General features: G+C 50.0%; 2 protein-coding genes across 2 annotated transcripts; both read left to right on the top strand.

Annotated features, from left to right (window-relative positions):
* Positions 1-5,248: 5,248 nt before the first annotated feature.
* Positions 5,249-7,652, top strand: MC1R (melanocortin 1 receptor). The gene is made up of 2 exons (XM_079989213.1): positions 5,249-5,869; positions 5,960-7,652. The coding sequence occupies exon 2, from the start codon at positions 5,981-5,983 to the stop codon at positions 6,923-6,925; it is 945 nt and encodes a 314-aa protein (XP_079845339.1). The 5' UTR covers positions 5,249-5,869; positions 5,960-5,980; the 3' UTR covers positions 6,926-7,652.
* Positions 7,653-13,812: 6,160 nt separating this feature from the next.
* Positions 13,813-21,745, top strand: TUBB3 (tubulin beta 3 class III). Its single transcript, XM_079988554.1, has 4 exons — positions 13,813-13,967; positions 18,434-18,542; positions 19,456-19,566; positions 20,304-21,745. Exons 1-4 carry the CDS (start codon positions 13,911-13,913, stop codon positions 21,377-21,379), a joined length of 1,353 nt encoding a protein of 450 aa, XP_079844680.1. The 5' UTR covers positions 13,813-13,910; the 3' UTR covers positions 21,380-21,745.
* The last annotated feature ends 974 nt before the right edge of the window (positions 21,746-22,719 follow it).

Below are 22,719 nucleotides of genomic sequence, written 5' to 3'. Positions count from 1 at the left end.
ATGAGAATAAAGTTGTTGCTGTTGCTGCTGCTGCCGCCACCACCCTCAGAGAATGTCCACAGACTTGCCTTGGAGCTTAATCAGTGTGAGCCCCTCAATATTTTCCTGCAGCAGAGTGGGTGACTGGCAGCCCCCTCTAGTGGGTGCAAACCCCAAGTCTCTTCTTTCTTCAAGGGACCAGCACCCACAGTCCCACCCAAACCTTACTCTGGAGCTATTCTGCATTATTTCTGCTCCCCTAGTAGTTGTAGCAGAAGCAAAAGTGTCTGCTGCATTCTGACTGAGTTCTGCTGTGGCAACCAAACCTTCCAGCAGGCTGGCCTCTGAACTGGGCATGCTTGACTATTGGCCCTGGCTTTGCAGCCTCGGATCAGACGCCTCCTGAGCAGGAGAGGCAGGGGCTGGGACTGTGTTTTGCCTGCCTCTCTTGGCATCAAGGCAGACATGGTGCATCTGCTACTCTCTTCACACTTTGAAGTGCTGCCTCTGGCGTGACTCTCAAAGGCCTCATTGATAAAGCTGTAAATAGAACTCTTGGCCGGTTGCTGGTTTAGAGGCATGAAGACATCTGCCAAAAAGAGGATGGTTATAAAACGTATTTTCTCTCCCGGCTCAGCCACCAGGCTCTGCTCCCAGCCAGGCAACCCCATGCCAGTGTTTTAGGGCTGCACCGAGTGGTTGATTAGCTGATTAAAAACCTTTTGATTGACTGAAAACACGGCACCTGATTAATTAGGCAAAGTATTTTTTTTAATGTTAATTATTCATGATAAAGATACTTCTTTTCATTGCAGACATTCAGAGGTTGGTTTTCAGTATGACTCATTCCGGAGTGCCTGGCAGATACCCTCTCTATTTAAAAGCTCATCAAGCCCCTGCTATGAATAGTGACTTCAGGAGGGGGGGCTGACACTGGAAGGGCGAGAGCAATGAAATGACTCTAACTGGCAGCTGCAGCCTCTTTGGTTTGGGGAAGAATTGGGATCAGAATCCTCTTGCATCAACATTTCATTTGGCTTGGCCTTTTGTGGGCTGATAGAGGAGGTTAGCTTGGACTGTTTAATTGGAACTTGGGAGCTGGTCTAGTGTGCCACTGCTTTGTAAGTGTGTATAGGGGGAGGTGAGTTACAGAGCAGGCCATGTTTATGGGGATATAGTGTCTGTACAGTTTCCAAAGGGCAGGACAACATCCTCACGCCTCAACCAACTGAACCCATGGGAGTCCAAGGGCCTGCTTAAATTGCAGCTGTTTCTTACACACACACACACACACACACACACACACACACACACACACACACACACACACCACATGCCTGGTGAGGGATTCTTGCAAAGACTGAAGACAAGAAGTGGAAGGAGCATAAAACCTCCCATGTCTTTATTCTACTCCTCCGCCTTGCACAGGACTGGAGTAGTTTGGTTAGTGCTACAGCTTGATCCAGATGATTGCGCTCACATTTTCAGAGGGACAGTGACTGTTGCTGCTGCTTTGTCCCTGTGTGCTCTGCTTCAACCTGGGATCATTTTCATGTATGCTGGGCAGCTTCTCTCTCTGGAAGAATACCAGCTTGTCAGGGGAGAATATCAACTGGGACTGTGATACAGGGGTGAAAGTGTTAAACCCCCTTCCCTGTGTGCTGCAATCCTGATCCTCATTCTCGGTGACCCTTATTATCAAAGTAAAAGCAAGACCTCTTCAGTGTTCCCCATGCATTTAATGTCTGCAGCTGGTTCTCTGAATTAGCATCTTAAGAACATCACCACATACTTTGGGCAGGCTAAAAATGCTTCTGCCCTAATTCAAAACCCAGAATAAAAATTTTTTCCTTCCAGTAGCACCTTAAAGACCAACTAAGTTAGTTCTTGGTATGAGCTTTCGTGTGCATGCACACGCACACGAAAGCTCATACCAAGAACTAACTTAGTTGGTCTTTAAGGTGCTACTGGAAGGGAAAAATTTTTATTTTGTTTTGACTATGGCAGACCAACACGGCTACCTATCTGTAATCAAAACCCAGAGTCTTTAAAGGAAACTACCCCACTCACCCTGGAATGCTGCGGCTTCTCTCCAGTACGAAGTGGTTAGCAGAATAGGGGTCAGCATGAGCTGGGATCTCTCTGGAATGGGATGTTAGAGCAGATGGGACATTCGTCTGAGCCAGCAGGAGTATATGATTGCTTGCTTACTTCCCCACCCTTTACTCTAAAGTCCATGGGCAAGTTGAAACACTTCAAAATGGCAGATACACTCTAAGGATCAGCTTGTCTATTAATTGTCCACAAAATATGAAATGACTTCAAGTTATTCTCAAGCCATTTTTACACGAAAACATGTGTTTTGCATGAATAGGTAAAAAATGGAGTTTGTTGTCCAAGTAGTTCCCACCTGGTTTCTGTTTTCCCATCATGGGGGCTGTCACAAGGGTTTGCCTGTTCTTGTACCCAAAGTTCACCCATATTTATTAAAGAGGAAAACCTGCCCCATACCTTAGGAATATAAGAAGAGTCTACTGGAATGGCTCATCTTATCAGCAACCTGCTCTCACCCTGGCTATGCAGATACCGGGGGTGGGAGTGGGGAGTGGGGAGTAAAGGTAAAGGACCCCTGGATAGTTAAGTCCAGTCAAAGGCAACTATGGGGTTGTGGTACTCATCTCGCTTTCCAGGAGCTGGGACAGAGCAACGGAAACTCACCCCATCGCGAGGATTCAAACCACCGACCTTCTGACCGGCAAGCCCAAGAGGCTCAGTGGTTTAGACCACTGCACCACCCACGTCCCTACCAGAGGGAAACCCACAAGCAGGACCTGAGTTCAACAGTCTCAGCTCCCTGGTGGTTCCCAGTGAGTGGTATTCAGAGGCCTACCACCTCCAAGATGGGAGGTAACACACAGCCATCATGACTAGCAGCCATAGATAGTCTTATCCTCCATGAACTTGTCTAGCTCTCAGGGCCATCCCCAGATGTTTTGCCGCCAGAGGCAAAAGAGAAAACACTGCCATGTCACCACCTCTTCCTCTGTTGCCCACCCACTGCTGTGCACCCACATGGCATCACATGTCTGCCTACTGCCACCTGCCAGCCACTGGGCAGTACACAGGCACACAGAGGAAGAGGCTGACAAGTGCAGGGAAAGCTCCATGGAGTAAATCGGCCGCTCTCCCACCTTTCTGGAACCTGCCACCCTGAGGGAACTGCCTCACCTCATGGGTGGGCCAGCCCTGCTAACTCCAGGTTGGTGGCCATCATTACATCTTGCGATAGCCCTTGTATCTACAGGTGAAGGGTGGTATGCAAATTTAGTACATAATAAATACATAAATAAATAAATACAGCAAATTCCAGACTTTAACCACAGTAAGCGCTGGGTGGATAAGTATTTTCTTTGTCTGCACGGAATCCTCCAACACTGAGCTACGTTCAATGGACCGGTATTATAAGAAAAGGAGAAATACTTCTCTCTATCAACATTCTCCACCCCTAACAATTTTAAACGCTTCTCTTCTGTCCTCCCTTACTCGCCTTGTGTCTAAACTAAAAACCTCCAACTGTTGTAAAGGTAACTGGAAAAAAGTGATCTTGAACATAGTCACTGATTTTGTTTTGAGCAAATGAAATAAATATGACCCCTTTAGGGTCATAAATTCTCTGTCTTGCAAAACAAAGAGCCCATCTTTTCCTAGCGAGGAGAAGCAGGCCCCTCTTCATGATGTACCACGCTGCTTTGAATTACGTAGGCAGTATCTTGTGAAATCAGCCAGTGAAACATGCAATGCTCTCTCCACAGAGTGAGTTGTTTGTGTCTTGCACGGCATGTCACGTAAATAGTTGCATAAGAAGTCACACTTGTATGTCAGACTGTGCTGCTTACAGGGCGAGCTTGACTGCCTTTTGCATGCTCTGCCCTACTAGGAATTGCTAACACAGAGCTGGGGGAAACGGGACCAAGGCAAGGAAGTATTAGCATGCACAAATGTTGTAGTGTCATGGAAATGTGATGCTTGTGCATCGTCTAATAGGTGAAATGAGGAAAGTTCTGAAATGGAACTTATTTGTGCTGAGTCAGAGCCAAGTTTCGCATTTGCCTCTGAGTGGCCACTTTGAGAATGGGATGCTGGGCTGGATCGGCCATTTGCTTGATCTATCAGACTCATTTTACATTCTTGCATCAACAGTTTTAGGGAACTTACTGGACTCTGAAGCTTTGATTTGGAGGGAACTGTACAACCCTATGTTTTAAGATTTTCAGGAGAGGCCATTCTTTCTGCCCTGCCAATATCTGTAGCATGTTTGGCAGAACTTAAGGCAGGGCCTTCCAAGTGGCTTCCCCCAAACTCTAGAGTTCCTTGCAAGGGAGGCCCATGTAGCCTCTGATTACCTTCTGTCAGTAGGAAGAACATAGGAAGTTGCCTTCTGCTGAGCCAGACCCTTGGCCCCTCTCGCCTAGTATAGTCTGCACTCTGGCTGGCAACAGCTCTCCAGGGTTTCATGCAAAGGACCTTCCCAGTTCAGCTACCTGGAGATACTGTCTAGGATTGAACCTGGGACCTTCAGCACACAAAGCAGATGCTCCACCACTGACCTATGACCCTCTCCTAAAGGAGAATATTTTTAGTCAGATGAGGCTCCAAGTAGCTCCTCTTGTTTTATGCCCACTGCAGTGTTGCTATGTGTTCTACTGGCTGTTGTTGTTTGTATTGGTTGCACAGGAAAGTTGCCATTCCTCTAAATTCCTCAAGGCAGACACTTTTTGCCTGACCATATTCACAGAGTAAAGTTTGCACTGGCTGCCCATATGCTACTTGGCCAGGTCAGGCCAATGAGAGATCAGGTGGTCGCTGAGATATCCTGTACCCAAGTTGTTAAAGGGCCTTCAAAATAAGAACAATGAACCTGGCTGGGTAGCATATGGGCAACCAGCACAAGCTTTCCATCACTAGTCTTATGTGCTAGCAATAGTCTGTCCCAATCAACAGTCTAGCAGCTGCATTTTGCATAAGCTGGAGCCTCCAGACCAGGCCAACAGAGATAGCATTGCAATAACTGAGTCTTGTCAATCAAGCTGGGCAATTTCCTCCAGTAGAAGTTGGTGGGGAATCTTCTGCAGCAGGGGGAAAAACCCGGAGTGTGTCAAACATGGGTGAAGCCATATTTGGGAAAACTTGACTCTTCTTCCGCCTATATGCAACCCTTCTCCTTTGTACTTGCATAAATGTAAGTTGAAGACGTCACTGAGATGGTGAGTAATGCTTCACTGCTGGACCCCCTTTTGCTTGGCATGGGGAGGGGGGCATCATGCCACCAGGATGTTAATGAAGAGGAAAACTCAGCCAGGCTTTAAGGGCAGTTTCATAAGTTCTCCCTGCCATTCAGCGCCCTCGCCTCCTGGGCTGTTATCATGTGGATCACCCTCCGCCCCTCTGCTGATGGGAAAGCTGGGCATATTCCTTTAAAAGTAAGGGAGATAAAGGGTTCTTTCTTTGCTGTGAACTCCTGCTAATCAGTTTACTTTGGGGAAGAGGCAAATCAAGCAACGGCACCCTTGGAAGGAAAATAGGACTTGGGAATTCAGAGCCGGGAGAGGCGGAAAGAAACTGGCAAGTTCTCCCCTTTTCTTTTTCTGGGACAGAGACCCAAAGGAAGAAACCAGGAACAAGAGAGCAGAACCCAAGAAGACACGGGTGTTGGGCTCTCCAGCGTATTGTGCCAAAGAAGGGTCACTGGAAGTGTGTTGCTGACTCTGCCACCCCAAAACTTTGTGTGGAGCATGTCTGGTCTCACAACTCTGTTCTGAGACATCTATCCATCTATTCCCTTGGAGGAAGAGTGGCCACAGAAGTTTCTTTCAGGTTCCGCAGCCTACAGGTGAGTTCCCGGACCATGCTAACTATATACTTCTCCCCCAAGAGAAAACTCTGTTGCAAAATCCTGCGGGTCTCCTTTGTCTTTCTGTAGCATTCCCACCAAGGTGCCACCATGTCTGTGCCATCACCCCTGAGGGTGCTGCCCAGCCCCCCGAATGCCACTGCAGGCATTCCCGTGAGCAACCAGACCAATGAGACATTCTGCACAAGCAGCCAGCAGGTAGTGATCCCTGGCGAACTCTTCCTGACCCTGGGGATCCTGAGCTTTGTGGAGAACTTGTTAGTGGTGGCCGCCATTGTCAAAAACCGGAACCTACATTCGCCCATGTACTATTTCATCTGCTGCCTGGCTGTGTCAGACATGCTGGTGAGCGTCAGCAACCTAGTGGAGACCCTCTTCATGCTTCTGCTGGAGCATGAGATGATGGTTGTGCAGCCCACCACCGTGATGCACCTGGATAACGCCATGGACATGCTGATCTGCAGCTCCCTGATGTCCTCGCTCTCCTTCCTCGGCGTCATCGCCATTGACCGCTACATCACCATCTTCTATGCCTTGCGGTATCACAGCATCATGACCATCCAGAGGGCCGTCACCATCATCGTGGTTGTCTGGGTGGTCAGCAGCATCTCCAGCACCATCTTCATTGCCTACGATGGCAAGGCGGTCATCCTCTGCCTGGTCATCTTCTTCCTCTCCATGATCACCCTGATCATGGGTCTCTACATCCACATGTTCAGCCTGGCTCACCAACATGCCCGCAGGATCTCCAGCCTGCAAAGGAAGCAGTCGGCGCCCCACTTCACTAGCATGAGAGGGGCCATCACCCTCACCATCCTGCTAGGCGTCTTCTTCATCTGCTGGGGCCCCTTCTTCCTTCACCTGATCCTCATCATCACCTGCCCCGAGAAGCCCGCCTGCAACTGCTACTTCAGATACTTCAACCTCTATCTCATCCTCCTCATTTGCAACTCTGTGGTGGACCCCATAATTTACGCCTTCCGGAGCCAGGAGCTCAGGAGGACTTTGAAAGAGGTGGTCTTATGCTTTTGGTAAGGAGCAGGCAGCAGTGGGGGTCTGAGGGTGCAAGTAGCCACTGGGGCTCTCCTGCCCTCCCCAGAGGCAACCACTTTGCAATTGGGAGCTCAGCGCCCCCTGGTGGCAACTGGGGATGGGCAAGCAGAGGAAGCGTCTGGGAGGAGGTGCCAGGCAGCGTTCGCCACATTCCACGGCCAGAAGGAGGAAACAAAGTGTGTGTGTGTGTGTGTGCGTGCGTGCGTTCTTTTGCTTCCTGACTGCTTTCAGCCTAGAGGCATGGCTGAGATGTTGTATAACTCTGCTATTTCCTTGCTAGTGATCTAGGGAAACCATTTGTTCTTCCTCTGTGAGCTCTCCAGGGCGTTCCGATCAAGGTGTGCAGAGCAGAGGGTGAGGATGACGATGGCAGGTGCAGCAACATTTTCCCAATGCAGAAGAAGGGAAAGTGTGTGTGTGTGTGTGTGTGTGGCTGTGTACACACTCCCAATTGCGCCGCAATTGCGCCGGAGTCTGGTTTGGGAAGTGGCATACAAGTGATGTTAACCACAACCAATATTGATCCTCTTCTTTCTGAGGAAATGCTGTGTTTTGATGCATTCCCCACCCCGCCCCCCAAACCAGCTCCGATTTGACTTGTGTAAAGATACGGCCTCACTGTGTTTTAAGCCAGTAATGTGTGCACAGCCTAAATATGTGTTTTGTATGCCAAGGAGCTTTGCAGGGTAATAAAGAGGAATGTTTCAGAGTATGTGTGCCCCTTGTGAACTGAGCAACCGCAGAAGGGCTCTACCTGTCTAGGAGTACAGAGTGGGGGGTCCAGTTTAGAGATGTGGACATCTTTTCCTAAAGCCATTTCAGCACTGGGAAGGAAACGCCCTAAAATTTCAGATGCTGCAAATATGTCCCCCTGCATTCTCATAAGACCTGACTGGAAGACTCTGACTGTGTTTCAGAGGACTTCCCTCCCTCCGTCTTCTGACTTAATGTTTGCAGTATCTACAAATCAATGCAACTCAATAAGTTGCAAAATGGTGCCTCTGCCCATATCTCAACCCTTTGTCCAGAATTCTTACAACATTGTCCTTTCACTGAAAAATAGGCCTGAGTGATGCTTTGTGCTTATGTGAGATTATCTCTCTGAGTGGATCTCTGCTTGTTCCGGTTTCCATGTCCTGCAATAGGTGGTTGTAGCATCCCTTACCTGGTGGCTGGGCTACCTTGGGCCAAGCCTGGAGGAAGCTTCAGGGACTCACAATCCTATCTAAATTACTGGTAGTTCCTTTTCAGAACATGCTAATTAAAGTAGGAGTCAGTCTTCAGATTCATGGTGCCCAAAGCACAGGAGCCTCCTAGTGTTGCATCATATGTCACAGATGGGAGTTGCCTGTAAGGAACCTCACACACATATCCCTGTCCGGACCTGTGCCATAGTGATGCTTCCATGCAAAACAAGACAAGCCATAGTAGATAGGACAGTAGCATAGCCCTCCTAAAGAAATGACTCTAAATCCAGAAAAGAGCCTTGCTATTTACATCCAGAGCTTTACCAACTGGGCAAACTCTTATTCTGTGCCACATAATAACAAACTTCAGTGGCATTGCCGATTTTGATCTTAAGGTTTGCTCTTAAAAGCATACTGTAGGTCTGAGCTGAGGTTCTTTCCTAAGATAGCAGGAGCAAACTCCTAAAAGCACAAGGAGAGCCCTGCTGGGAACCCAGCAGGCCCTGTATTCTAACATCCTGCCTCCCATAGTGGCCAACCAGATGGCAATGACTTTATGCGCAGGGAAGCTACACATAGCCTCCATTGGCTAGCAGCTGTTGGTCAGACTTCCCTCCCTTCAGGAATGTGTATTCTGAAGTATGCACAGGTGTACCTAGGGGTTGGTGAAACTGGCTCCCTCTGGGGCACAGGCCTGGGCAGGTGCACAAAAATCACCTATCTGGCTATGGAGTGTATGACATGCATGTGTGTGGTGAACCAACACCGTTGTTACAGTGAGATCAAACATGGGAGAAGCTTCCCATCCTTCTCATACCATGGCACAAAAGTGTGCAGTGAAGTGATGGGGGTGGCATCAATACAGCTCCTTGCCAATGGTGCAAGGGACCCTACAAATGCCTCTGGGAGCATGCCCACCAGAAGTGGGTGACCAGGAAATCCAAGTCCGATGAAGGACAGTTGTCTCCTATTCACATGAAGGGCTGTTGCACACAGAAGATAGTTCTTCTCTGTTGCTCCAGAATCAGTGGCTGGAAAAGGCAGAAAAGTAGACTTCAATGAAACATGAGGAAGGCCTTCCAGATAGTGGCAGCTGTTCAGCAGTGGTTTGGGAGCTGGTGGGTTCTTCTTCACTCAAGAAGAGGTTGAGCAGCCATCTCACAGGGTTGTTGTAATTATATTCTGCATTGCAGGCCCCGTAGGGCAGGAGCAGGAGGTGGGGCTAAGCAGCCTTCAAAGTCCTATCTGATGCTGTGATTCGAAAAGCATCTGAGCCAAGAGTTCCCAAACTGGTTTACGGCATTTCTGTGGATTTGTGGTTAAAGGCAAGAGATAGCACATCTATTGCATAAAAGATTCATACTGCATTTTAATTGCTTCTTTTGTTTATTATATTGTATTACAATTTGAATTCAGTGGAATACAAGGATGTGATTTAAAAATGCAATTAAAAATCACACAGCATCTAGTACAGCACAACACAATTGCTTCAACAGACAGACAACACCATTAACCATTTTCTGAGGGCCTGAGTGTTTTGGGAACCGTTGCGCTAAGCCACATTGTGCAGAATACAAATCATGGGTCAGGATGAGGGAGACAGGAGGAGAGATGAATGGCTTGTTAGAAGGTGTATTCCGGAGAGCATAACAACTCACTTGCAACACTGTATAAGAAGCAAGTTCAGTGGGTATTTTTTGTGGGGTGTTGTCTTTCTCATATGCACCAACTGTGTGCATTCTCAGACACAAACACACAAATACAGAATGCTGGGGAGAAGCACACAGCACTTTTATTCCACCTTCTTATTATCTGATACACAATATTTTGTAGGTTTTTGTGGTGCATGTGGCATAAATGTTCAGCTAGCAGTTTCCGTGTGGGAGTGGAAGTTGCGAGGGGGCTGGAACTATTTCTAAGAAGTGAGAGCTCCATCTGACCAGGGGCTTTTGTTTTGTTTGAGCTCTGCCACAATGAGTCATGCCTATGGGGAGGGGGGGGGAATTGGGTTCTTCTCCCAGCCATTCAGCAGTCTGACTAGTCTCTGACACGCCACTCCCCCTGGGAGGGAAGAGGGCCTCATTTCCCTCCTGTCTCCTGTCAGTGGGCTGCAGCTGAGGCACCAGAACAAAATCACAGGGTCCTTTGCATGTCCACCTCTGCCTCACATGCCTACCCATTGCCCATGCACCTGATGTATCATGCATACGGAGCATCCCTTGGCAATGGCATAAAAGTTCCATGTGCAAGTCTGTCACTCATGTGGCAGGCTGGCAATCCAGGGCATCCCTTCTACCCCTTCCTCCATTCACAAGCTCCTGAGCAGCAAACACATACATGTTCTGTGGCATTCCCTCCCCCCCCCCCACCCCTTGTTATGCAGCAGCCTGGTTGTTCTGGAATGTGAGCACCATCTATTGCCTGGAGGTGGCACTGGTGTTCGCTGCCTTTGCCCTTCAGGTCCTCTTGGGCAAACGTCCTGAGCTGGTTCTATGTCCCCATCCAGGGAAGCACCATTGCTCAGTGGAAGAGGAGCTCTTCTCCCCTGTTCAATCTCTGGTGTCTTCAGGTAAGGCTGGGAATGTCTCCTGCCTAAAACCCTGGAAAGCTGCTGTCAGTCAGTGAGACAGTACTAAGCTGGCAATCATCTGATGCAGCATATTATTCCGGCAAGGTGGCTAACCTTTTTGTTAGGGAAGGACCTAAGTTCAGTGCTAAAATAACAGTAGGCAGTAGGATTACCACGTAGGCAGAGAAGGCACCGGTCTATGGGACCCATGCCTTTTAGGGGCCCAATGACAACAGGTAAAATAATATTGATTTGATCTTGAAAGAAAATTACAATCAGGACTTCTTAGTTCAATGCTATCCCACTAGAGCAGGCGTGGTGGGGAGATTTCGACAGCCTAGGGGCCTCCACAGGATTTAATCCGGCACTGCTTCCAAAGGAGTCTGTTCTCTTAGTACCATCAGAAAGTTCTTCCTGATGTTTAGTTGGATATTGGAATATCCTTTCTTGTATCTTGAAGCCATTGGTTCCGGTCCTACCCTCTGGAGCTGGAGAAAACAACCTGGCTCCATCCTCCATGTGACTGCCCTTTAGATATTTGAAGATGGCTATCATATCTCTTCTCAGTCTCCTCTTTAGCAGGTTAAACATACCCAGCTCCCTCAATCGTTCCTCATAAGGCTTGGTTTCCTGACCCTTTGTGCATTAGGTGGAAAAATTGTCCAATAGGAACTATTTGTGTGCATGCAGTTTGAGAATAAGGGATTATCAGTAAGGAGCTAGATTGTTCTTTGAAAAAGAAATAAATGAGATTTCTCCCTCCCTGGACCCTGTCTCTTCCTGCTTTCTGAAAGAATAATTCTGGGGTGGAGATGCTTGTGGATTGGAAGGGCCGTCAATACAGATGGGAAGCCTAGACCAGACACTGGGGGGCGCTGGTATCCAGCAACAAGAAAGAGAGAAGCAGCTTTGCCTTGGTGGACAGCAAGACTTAACCCTGAGCCAGCCAGGATCCAAGCCCTGCCTGTGACATGTTGCCAGTGACAGAGCCCACGTGAAATCCTCTCAAAGAAGCGTTGGGTGCCCTTGAGCACGTACAGAGTCCTGCCAAGAGGTCCCAGCCAAGCACCCAGCATCCCTCTGTGATTTAAGGGCTGGGCTTGCAGATAGGAAGATATCATCAGGCCTAGGCTGGCTGTTGATGACCAGCCCCCTCTCCTTGTATCATACTGGCTACGGGAGCGAGGAGGACACTGAACCACTGCCAGGCCAATTGTCGACCTCCCTGCTTCCAGCACCGACATATTCCTCGGGCAGGGGAAATGAGTGAGGCCTTTCTGCCTTCAGTTGTATACAGGTGAACCGGACCTTGGTGGGGGCAGGGCCAAATTTAGGTTTGATGAGGCCCTAAGCTACTGAATGTAATGGGGCCCTTTATATGTTCAGCTGTCCTTTGTCAACAACAAATTGTCACTGTTTTTTGTGTTGAATATATGCTATTTCGGGGCCCATTACTTACATCATAGGAGCCTACACAACACAAACACTGTTGCTGTGTGCAGGTTTTATTTTATTTTATTTCTTTTTTATCTTATATTTTGGAAATGTACATCCAGGGTTTTTTTTCCTTTAATTTTTTTTGGGGGCCCCCCAAGAGAGTGGGGCCCTAAGCTATAGCTTGTTTAACTTATATCTAAATCTGGCACTGGTTTGGGAGCCAGGAGAGCGTGTCCTCTGAAGGGACCCACCCTGGCAAGGAGCTCCTGCTTGTTGCAGCCTGCTGTTCTTCCTCCTGCGGTTCTCGCCTGTCAGAGAGGGGGCAGCCTTTCCTCCCCCCCCCCTACCGCCAACACACACACTTAGGGAAGAGGTCAGCAGAGTCTCCCGCCACAGGCCTTTGTTCTCCCCCAGGAATTGCAACGACAACCCAGACACAAAGGAGGGCGTAGGGGGGAAATGACAGGAAACAGATCTCCCCACCCAGGAAAAGGGGGAGAGTAGGGAGAGGCAGCTTCCTGCCCGAGCTGGCTGAACAAAGGGGAGGCGGGCGGGGAGCCTCCTCGCTCTCTCCTCCTGCGCACCTGGGACCGCGAAGGGGCTTTTGTTCTGCCGACTTTCCCCACCACCACCCGCATCATCTCCCCCCACTTAGGCGATGGCCCATCGCCCGTAGCCCCCATAGCTCTCCGCCCTTGTTCCCGGTTGGATGGCCTTCAGTTGCCCCTTGCAAATTGCAAGCAGCCGAGGAAGAGAGACCCACGACGAGGCCCCACCCAGCGGGCAGGGGCGGGCTGGGCACTGCTGAGTCAGGGGGGTTCGCTCAGCTGGCAGTTAGTCAGCAGCAGGAGAGCATAGAAGCTGCGGGAAAGAGTTGGCCAAGCGGCAAAAGGTTCAAAGGAAGCGCCCATCATACGAGCCTCACTGGAAGGAAACACGCGTGTTCAAAACCGATTGTTAAAAGCACCCCAACCTCAGCAAAATACACAGAGCTTCAATGCAGGATGGCCCCTCGAAAAATATATATATATCTGTCTTCAAAGGGCTGGGTGGGCGGGCGTGATATCAAGACAAACGGAGAAGCCCCCAGTCACAAAGCAGAGCGCTACTGTCTGGCTGGGGAATAAGGAAAGAGGCGCGCCAAGGAAGGTTGTTTTGGCGACCCCGTCCGAGGCCATCAAAGGCAAATGCAGGGCTGGGGCGAGGCTGAAACTTGAGACCTGGTAACAAAGACCCAAGAGACATCCCAGGAAAGTGGCTGTCCCCCTCATGCACCCCGAGGTACCGCAGCGGCCCACGAAGGCAGGCCCCACCCGCCCACTCTGGGATGTGAACTTCCAAGTCGCTTCAGGCAACAGCCTGGGATGCCTCCTGCATCAGCCGCCTCCCCTGGGCCTTTTCTTTTGCACGGGCCTTTTCCTCCACGCCGGCTTGCGGGCAGGGCGAGGCGGAGGGAGCGCGGGCCTTTCCCTGCCCCAGCCCCAGCTTGGCCAGCCGCTTTGTGTCAGGCAGCGCGGCTCTGGCCAGCGCCGAGGGATGCGCTGCTGGTGCTGATGCTGCAGGGATGTTGCAGTATTTTGCGGCGGCGCCTCCTGATTGGCCGCGGCGTCGGCGCTGACGTCAGCGCCCCGGACAGGGTGCAGCGGGAGGCGCCTATAAAACCCGCCGGCAGCAGCCTGGACGCCTCCGCCAGCCGCTCCGCCAGCTGCAGCCGCCGCCCACCCGCCCGCCTGCCTGCCCGCAGCCGCCCCCCCGTAGCACCAGCCGCAGCAGCATGAGGGAGATCGTGCACATCCAGGCGGGCCAGTGCGGCAACCAGATCGGAGCCAAGGTAAAGGCATGGGGAGGCGGAGACGCGCGCTGCTGGGGCTGCGGAGCTCCCCGCCGCCCCCCGCCGGCTCCTCCAACGGGACTTGGGGGCTCCCTGGCTGATCCTGCCCGGCACGTTGCGGGCCCCCTGGAAAAGAGCCAAGCGCTGCGCCGACGAGGCGCCCGGCTGCTCTGCCGCTCCCCTTGCCCTAGATCCGGTCGAGGTAGCCAGGTGTCATCTCGCCAAGGCGGTGGGGCCGGTTCCCTGGCTTGGCACCGGGGTGGGGCGTGCCCTGCGCTGGCGGCGGCGGCGCCTTTGTTGTGGCCTCGTCTTTCCCCGCCCGGCTGTGGGCGTGGAGGCACCCCAGGGCTGCGGGGCAGAGCCTCCTGCAGGAGGTGAAAGTGCCCTCCGGCTCCCTAGGAAAGGCGCTCCTTTGCCTTCTTGGCGGCGAGCCAGTGAGTGGCCCAGGCCAGCGTCTCCTAAAAAGTCCACCCTGGGCATCCTGACGCGGCTGTCAGAGGCCCTTGGTCACCCTTTGTTGTTGACGCTTCTGATGGGAGACAAAAGGAAGGAGTGGTCTTCCTCCCGCCCCCTCCACCACGCCCATCCAGGCAAGGGGGCTGCCACACCCAAGAAGCAGGGGGCCCTCCTGATTCTCTTAGAACAAAGAAACCCTTCCCTCTGCCTGTGACCTTGCAAGTTCCTGCTGTAACCTTGGCTAGGTCAGGAGGCAACTTGGGCGATCTCCTTTCCCACCTTTTCCCTATGGGGAGTGGTAATGGCTCTCTCCCCTCCTTCAGCCTGCTATGGGGCAACATTTCAGCCCTGCTTCTGCAGGGGAAGGGTGGGGCTACCTTTTTTTTGCTCTGTCTCCTTGTCCCATTGGGTTCAGGGGAATGGCTATTCCTAAAGACTTTCAGGAGCCTTTTCCTCCCTTTGCCAAGTGGTTCTGTGGATGACAGATGGAAGGTAAACAGATTTCAGCCTGTGGTGCCCCCACCCCTGGACAAAGCATCTTCGCCTCCCCTCCCCCTTTCAGCTTCAGGTAATGCAGGACACAATGGTGAAGAGTTGTCCACTACTGGAGACAAAGAGGTGTGGGGCTTCTGAGCGTCCTGTGGCATCTTCTGATATATGAAACAAACAGAATGTTTGATGTCATGACAGGATCCCCTCCTGTTTCTTGATAGGGCAGTTTTTTTCTAGCTGTTTATTAAGTGAAATGGCAGCTCTTGGCTGGTGCAATTGGGCCAGGGAGACAAGCAGGGAGCACTCTTTCTCTGGGCAGCAAGGGATGGTCTTATTTTTGTTTGTTAGGGGAAATGTCCAAAGGGAAATGAACAATCCTGCATAAATAGGGGGTTTCCTCAAATGGGTTTTCAGTTTCTGCTTTCTCAGGAGACACCTGCTGCCATGACTTAGTGTCACAAAGACAGCTAATAATCCATTAAGTCCACAGACACCCCCCCCCACGCGCTCTCCCTGCTCTTCTCTCCTCCACCCTTCAAAACCAGACATCTGTGCCTGCTCTGAATAAAAAGGAAGGCCAGCCTGCTGCAGTGTGATTGTACCACTTAATGCTCTATCCCCGTGGGGTATGGTAGCAGCACAGCAGGCTGAAATCAAATCAGCCCTCTGGAGCTCTTCTGCAGCTGGGGCCGGGAGCTCCCCTGCCTCTCCCCCGCCCCACTTAGGAGAGAGGGATAGTCTGGTCATTATGCTGGATGCAGGGAGGTGGGCAAGGGGTATGAAGAGCACCTGCTACTCACCCACAGCCTATAAGCTATTTAAGAAGCTGAATAATGAACCTTGAAAGACTGCCAGTCTCTTCCCACCACCACTCAGAGCTCCAAGTCTGTGGCTGCTTCACCACATGTCTCCTGAGGAATAGGTGGGTTTGCCACACCTTTTGCAGGAAGGAAGTCAAAATGCCCAGGATTGTACTTGAGATTCTCAGAAAGGAACATTCTCCTCTTAAAAAAAAAAAAAAGACACAGGGTATTTTCTACCCTCCACCCTCAAATGCTGAACGTAAAATCCTGTTGAAAACCAAAGGAAGTTGAATGGATTTCACATGATCTGAAACAACCTTGGGTTCCGTTGCAATCTTCCCTGAAACTGGGTTACTAAGGCAAGGGAATAGGGTTCTCCACTATCTTGCTGCTTCTGAGTCAGGGATTTGGGGGCAGGCAGTCATCAGTTGTGGCGGTGATGCTGGAGGCTAGCTTTCTGCATAGTTTACCTAAGCAGACTCATGCATATGCTAATCTGCATGAATAATTCATTGTAAACTTACAGGTTCTGTAATTGACACATCTGATCAACACAGGATAGAAGCTGGCTTTGGTATGGAAGCCTGGTTTGGCAGCCCCTGAGATATTTAAGGATTGTTCTTTTTCAGAACAACTTTATTTAACCTGTTTGGATTCCTGCATCACTCTAGATACGGTATGCCCCAGAGAATTCTGCTGCCAAATCCAGGGTGTTGATTTCAGAAGCCTTCTCTGAAGCAATGCCTGTGCCACGACAAAGAACTATGCTTTATTCATGCCTTAAGCTGGACAGTTCACTTAATTATGCATTGGTGTTCCTTTGAAACCTCTCAGAATATGGGCAAGAGTTAATTTGGGGGGGAAAGAGACGACAGTCACTTTTTCACATCTGAGTCTTCCCTTCCATGGAGCTAAGGGCAGAGTATGGCAGATTGTTATCCATTTGATTCTCTCAGCAAATTTGTATGGAAGGCTTGGGGGGGGGGACCCTTGTAAGACCCATGCAGTGAGCTTTATGGCTGAGCCAGGGATTTGAATTTGACTCAGCCTGTTCCAAGTCAAATGAGACCAAATGAATTGACAACAGGGCTTGACCCTTGCATCTGTTTGCAGTCCTAGGGCTTAGTCTCACTTCCGTCACTGAGTAACCTTGGGCCACCTCTGCATATATAGGATTATATCACTTTCCAGATCTGCTTTATTTTTAGAAACAATTTATTGGTGAAGAGACCTTCTCAAGGCAGATCTTTTTGCATTGGGCTCAGGGGGGATCAGCCTTGTGGCATGTGGCTGACACCATTGTGTTTACAGTCTTCCTGACCTTGCCATCAATTTCAATTTGTCCTCTTAGTAGTGGGAGCTCCCTGGTAATTAAAGCTCTGTCCACTGGAGATGGTTAGCATTCATGACATGCATCTTCCTTTCTCTCCCCTCCCCCCCGCATTGTTCAAACTAATTTAGCAAGGACTGAGCAGTCTCCTATAGATTGCTGTAAACAAGCCTTTTTCTCCTGTCCTCCTCACTGCCTTGTTAAAACAGAAAGTCCTTCCGTTAGTGAAAAGCTCCACCAAAAGAAGCCCTCTCGGTTGTCCTCTAGGAATGCAACTTAGCCCTTGCTTGCAAGAAGCAATTAGTCACAAGGTAAAAAGTTCTGGAAAATGCATCATTAGCAGCTGTCCCTCTTGAGGGAGATAGAATGCTCTTGCTGCAGTCTGCGTAGTGCTGTGGCTCGTAATAAGTTTGCGCCAATAACCAGCAGTGCGAAGTCATGTGCTTATTTGCCAGTGAGATGACTCTGCACAAATTTAGCTGCTTTTCCTTGTAGCTTATTCCCAAAGCAAAATGCTGTGTTGCTTGTCAAAATGTGTACAACAGCCTGATCAACTCTTGCCTCTACCTTTGTCTTCATGGCTAAACACGGCAGATGAGGGCAGGAGTTTTGATGTGCGGCAATACCCCGTCTGAATGTTCTCACTTTCAGCAGCCTTAAAATACTAAAAGCTCAGCAAATGGCTGCTTCTCTGTCTCCTTTACTGTGGTGTAGATTCCAAGAAACAAAGCTAGGAAAGCAGTATCAGAGGTCATGGTTCAGCACCATGGCCAGATCCCTAGAACAGCACACAGCGCTTGCAGCTTGCAAGAACGAAGTGTTTCTGCTCTGGGTCTCACTGTAGGCTGGTGAGAGAGCCCTCTCAAGGATGGCTTTGCAGAAAGGGCTATTAGCAACCTTCAACTACCAAACGCAGCTACAGCTGCTGATGCAGTGCTACTTGGCACTTGCAAGTAGCAAATCAAATTTATTTGTGTATTTATTTCTATCCCATCTTTGTGTTGTTCAAAGGGATGTACTTGGCTCTCCTCTCCATTTTATCCTCACAAGAACCCTGTGAGGTAGGTTAGGCTGAGATGTGATGACCCAAGATCACCCAGTGAGCTTCCTGACTGAGCAGAGATTTGAACCCTGGTCTCCCATGTCCCAGTCCAATACTCTTAACAGCTACACCAGCTCAGCTTAGCCCAGTATGATGTCTCCAGCAGCAGATCAACTCAGAATGCTTTCCCCCAGTGTGGATAATGAAAAAGCTAAACAGCCCAATGCGGGTGGGAATTTCCTTTGTTTCTAATGGTATAAAACAAAAATGTCCAATTCTTTAGCTGACTTAACAGGTAGAAAAGTTAATTCTTGCTATCTCCCCCTCTCCACTCTTCTTTCAGTTCTGGGAGGTGATCAGTGATGAGCATGGTATAGACCCCAGTGGGAACTATGTCGGTGACTCTGACCTACAGCTGGAAAGGATCAGCGTTTATTACAACGAAGCCTCTTGTAAGTTGTGCTCCTACCCCAGACCTGACTGCTCTTCCTGATAGGCAGGGATATTCTGGTATACCAAGAAACTTCCTCCTGGCTTCCTCTCAGAAATGAAACTGGAAGGTTTTCACCATTCCAAGCAGATGACAATGGCCCTTCCCTTAAGCACTTGTAGCGGCATAGAGTATGCCATCCATCCTGCCACCTCCTTCCGAGTGAGGGAAAAGCATCCCAGGGCTGCCACTCTCATCCTGGATCACACCCAGTTTTGCAGCAACATTGCAAAAGGTATTCTTCCTTGTCGCCTTTGTTGACCAGCCTAGTCCTCTTTTGAGGCAGAACGCTACAGATTTGAATAGCAGGCCTGGAAATTACATGGCTGGTACTGAACACTGCCTTGGGGGACATGGGTCTCTCTGGTCATGGGTCAAGGGCAGGCTGCTTTGAGCATGCATCCTTTAATCATAACACTAACAGGAGAATGAGTTAAGGCAGCAGTGATGGTGGGGAAGCCTGTGGCATTCCAGATACTTCACAATGCCCATCAGCTCTGACAACTGACTACCCTGGTTGTGGCTGATGGGAGTTGGAGTCCAACAACCTCCGGAGAGTTGCTACAGATTCCTCATCCCTAGTTTAGAGGAAGAGATAAAGAAGCTCAGCCCCACAGTATAGTCTCCTTGGTAAAGGATTCCCTGGATTGTTGGGCAAGAACATCTGAAAAGGCTAGGTGGGAGCCTGATGTCGGGCAGTGCCCAATTTTGGCTTTGGTGAGCATCCTGCCAAATGGGTACAAGGAAGGGAGATGATGTGGGAGATCAGGAATCTTATAATCACCCCCCCCAACACAATAACTCCTGTTGTAAATCAGCAAGGTTGTCTCTCTGGCTGATTGCAATGAAGACAAATCTTCCTTTGTTTTTTCCAGCTCACAAATATGTTCCTCGTGCTATCCTGGTGGACCTGGAGCCTGGCACCATGGACAGTGTTCGTTCAGGTGCTTTTGGGCACCTCTTCAGACCAGACAACTTCATCTTTGGTATTGTTTCTCTGCTTTCTTCTGCTGCCTGGCTCTCTTTCCTTTTCTCTCTATCATAGCATCTCTCAGATGTCACCCAGTTTTAAGCCAAAGAAATAGCACAGTTCGACCTCAGACTTGCATAACTAATACTAAGCTGTAGTATTTCAAGGTTTTTGGAACTGCAGGCTGGAAATCTTGGGACGGGGCAGCTGACTTTTAAGGAAAGGGTTAGGTCAGATTATTTCCAGGGTAGAGAATCTCCACTCCTTGATCACAGCTTGCTGCTGCCTAATACATCTTTATTTCTAAAGGCTCATACAGGTGCTTCAAACATATAAGCTAAAATCAAAAGGCAAACATCTTCAGCAGACTCCATGTTCACCTAATTTGTATGCTTGGCCTCTAACCTCTGTGCTCCCCACACAACCCCTGCTTTATAGGCCCTTCCTGTGCCAGTCACTGTCCCATTTCTCTGGGCATTTTAAGTCTCCAATTAATGAGAATCTTACAAGAGCTACAAATGGAGGAAGTTAAAAATGGCACAGCAAGCTATTGTTGCGTACTTTTTCTTTTTTTACTTAAGTCTGGTGGGCTTTCAAAAATTTCAAACTCTGATTGGTCAAAAGGTAACAGGTGTCCCTCAATGTTATGCCATAGGGATGAGTAGATCTGTACATCTCCCAGTTGACAGGACAGGGCACACAGATCAGTGCTGATTGCTACACAAGATGGTGTTGGTGTCTCTTCCTTCACAGGACAAAGTGGTGCTGGGAACAACTGGGCAAAGGGTCATTACACAGAAGGCGCTGAGCTGGTGGATTCCGTCTTGGATGTAGTACGAAAAGAGTGTGAGAACTGCGACTGTCTACAGGGCTTCCAGCTCACTCATTCCCTGGGTGGGGGTACGGGGTCTGGCATGGGGACTCTCCTCATTAGCAAAGTCCGTGAAGAATACCCCGACCGGATCATGAACACTTTTAGTGTGGTGCCTTCCCCCAAAGTGTCTGACACTGTGGTGGAACCCTACAACGCTACCTTGTCCATCCACCAGCTGGTGGAAAACACGGACGAGACCTACTGCATTGACAATGAAGCCCTCTATGACATCTGCTTCAGGACCCTCAAGCTGGCCACGCCCACCTACGGAGACCTCAACCACCTCGTTTCTGCCACCATGAGCGGCGTCACCACCTCCCTGAGATTCCCAGGGCAGCTCAATGCCGACCTCCGCAAACTGGCCGTCAACATGGTGCCCTTCCCTCGCCTCCATTTCTTCATGCCGGGTTTTGCTCCACTGACGGCCCGTGGGAGCCAGCAGTACCGAGCCCTCACTGTCCCCGAGCTCACCCAGCAGATGTTTGACGCCAAGAACATGATGGCCGCTTGCGACCCCCGCCACGGCCGCTACCTCACGGTGGCCACCGTCTTCCGGGGCCGCATGTCCATGAAGGAGGTGGATGAGCAGATGCTAGCCATCCAGAGCAAGAACAGCAGCTATTTCGTGGAGTGGATACCCAACAACGTCAAGGTAGCTGTGTGCGACATCCCTCCCCGGGGCCTCAAGATGTCCTCCACCTTCATTGGCAACAGCACAGCCATCCAGGAGCTCTTCAAGCGCATCTCGGAGCAGTTCACGGCCATGTTCCGGCGCAAGGCCTTCCTCCACTGGTACACTGGCGAGGGCATGGATGAGATGGAGTTCACAGAGGCCGAGAGCAACATGAACGACCTCGTCTCGGAGTACCAGCAGTACCAGGATGCGACAGCCGAAGAGGAAGGAGAGATGTATGAAGATGACGAGGAGGAATCGGAAGCCCAGGGTGCCAAGTGAAGGGCTGGGGCCACAGGCAGCGCTTGGGTTCCTCCCAGTGAGGGCCAGGCAGTGACATGGGCCTGTCGTTCATCGCGTCCATCTTTGCTACTCATTTGCTGAGTTGTAGACAACCAGCTTCTAGTTGCTTCTGATTCAAGGGTTCCAAAACTTAAAAGCTGTTCAGTATTTAACCCCCTTCCTCCTCCTCCTCCTCTCCCCCCCTCCGCCCTATATTCCCTCTCCTTTACCCCCAAGTCTTATAAGTTAGTGCAGCTCCCTCTGTCCATGACTTTGATAACTTCAAGGGCCCTGGTCTTTATTTTTTACTGGTCTGTGTCTATTTTTATGTTTTGGAATACTTAATAAATCTATTGCTGTCCAGCATCTTGGGTGTCCCCTTTCTCTCATTTGGGATAGGGGAGCATGTTTGTGAAGTGGGGAGGCATTGGAGTGCTGGCTAAAGGAACTGAATGAATGTTGTGTTGTGGGACAACCACTCCCTTGGAGAGTGTTGGTGTGTGTCTGTCTAGTGCAGCCTTCCACAAGCTGGTGTCTTCCTGGTGCTTTGGACTACACCTTCCCTCAGCCCCAACTAGCACAGTCACGGGTCAGGGGTGATGTGGGTTGGAATACAAAACATCTAGAGGGCACCAGATTGAAGAACACTGGACTAGAAGGCAAACACCAGCTGGAAGTCAATCACACACAGTGTTGCTTGGCAACTGAGGGCAAGCATCAAGGTCCAGGCTTGGCTTTTGAACTATCCACCTCGCCGTGTTTCCAACCAGAGAAATTCAGCAATTACACTTAGGGTGGTCACTTTAAAAACACACACACCCCAACAACTTTAGACAATTTCATGCAGGCCAATCAGTGGTTACTAATGAAAACAGCTTCATATTCAAAGAGGGGTGCGCTTTGGGATAGAAATTCAGGCCTCCCCTCTTATCAGCAGAATGAGTGGGAGGTCCCTTACATGCAACATAATGGCCTTGCCATAATTGGAAAGTAAGTAACACATTCCTCTATGAGCAGGAGGGCCATGAAGTCCAGCATCTAAAATGATTGAACACCACTGCTATGCTTAGAACAGTTGCCTCCCAGATCCTGGGGTCAAGCTGGGAGGAGCTATGAAATGGCTGCTGCTGCAGGAGGTAACTGCACATCTGGCTCTGCTTAAGAAATGATTTACTCACAGGACTGGCTTCAGCACATGGTGAGCCTTTGGCCAAGAACCCCCCTTTCACCTGAATGTGCTTGTATGGCCCATAAGTTGTGCCACAGAATTTGTGGGACTGGGTCAAGAGAGAGACAATGTGCAGCTTCCCACTTGGGTGGCAGATGGTTAGGAATGAGCA

This window comes from Podarcis cretensis, assembly GCF_951804945.1.
Source record: "Podarcis cretensis genome assembly, chromosome: 8".
In the NCBI taxonomy this organism is placed as follows: domain Eukaryota; kingdom Metazoa; phylum Chordata; class Lepidosauria; order Squamata; family Lacertidae; genus Podarcis; species Podarcis cretensis.
Note: the sequence above shows the minus strand (reverse complement) of the source record. Positions and strands in the feature narration are given on the sequence as shown.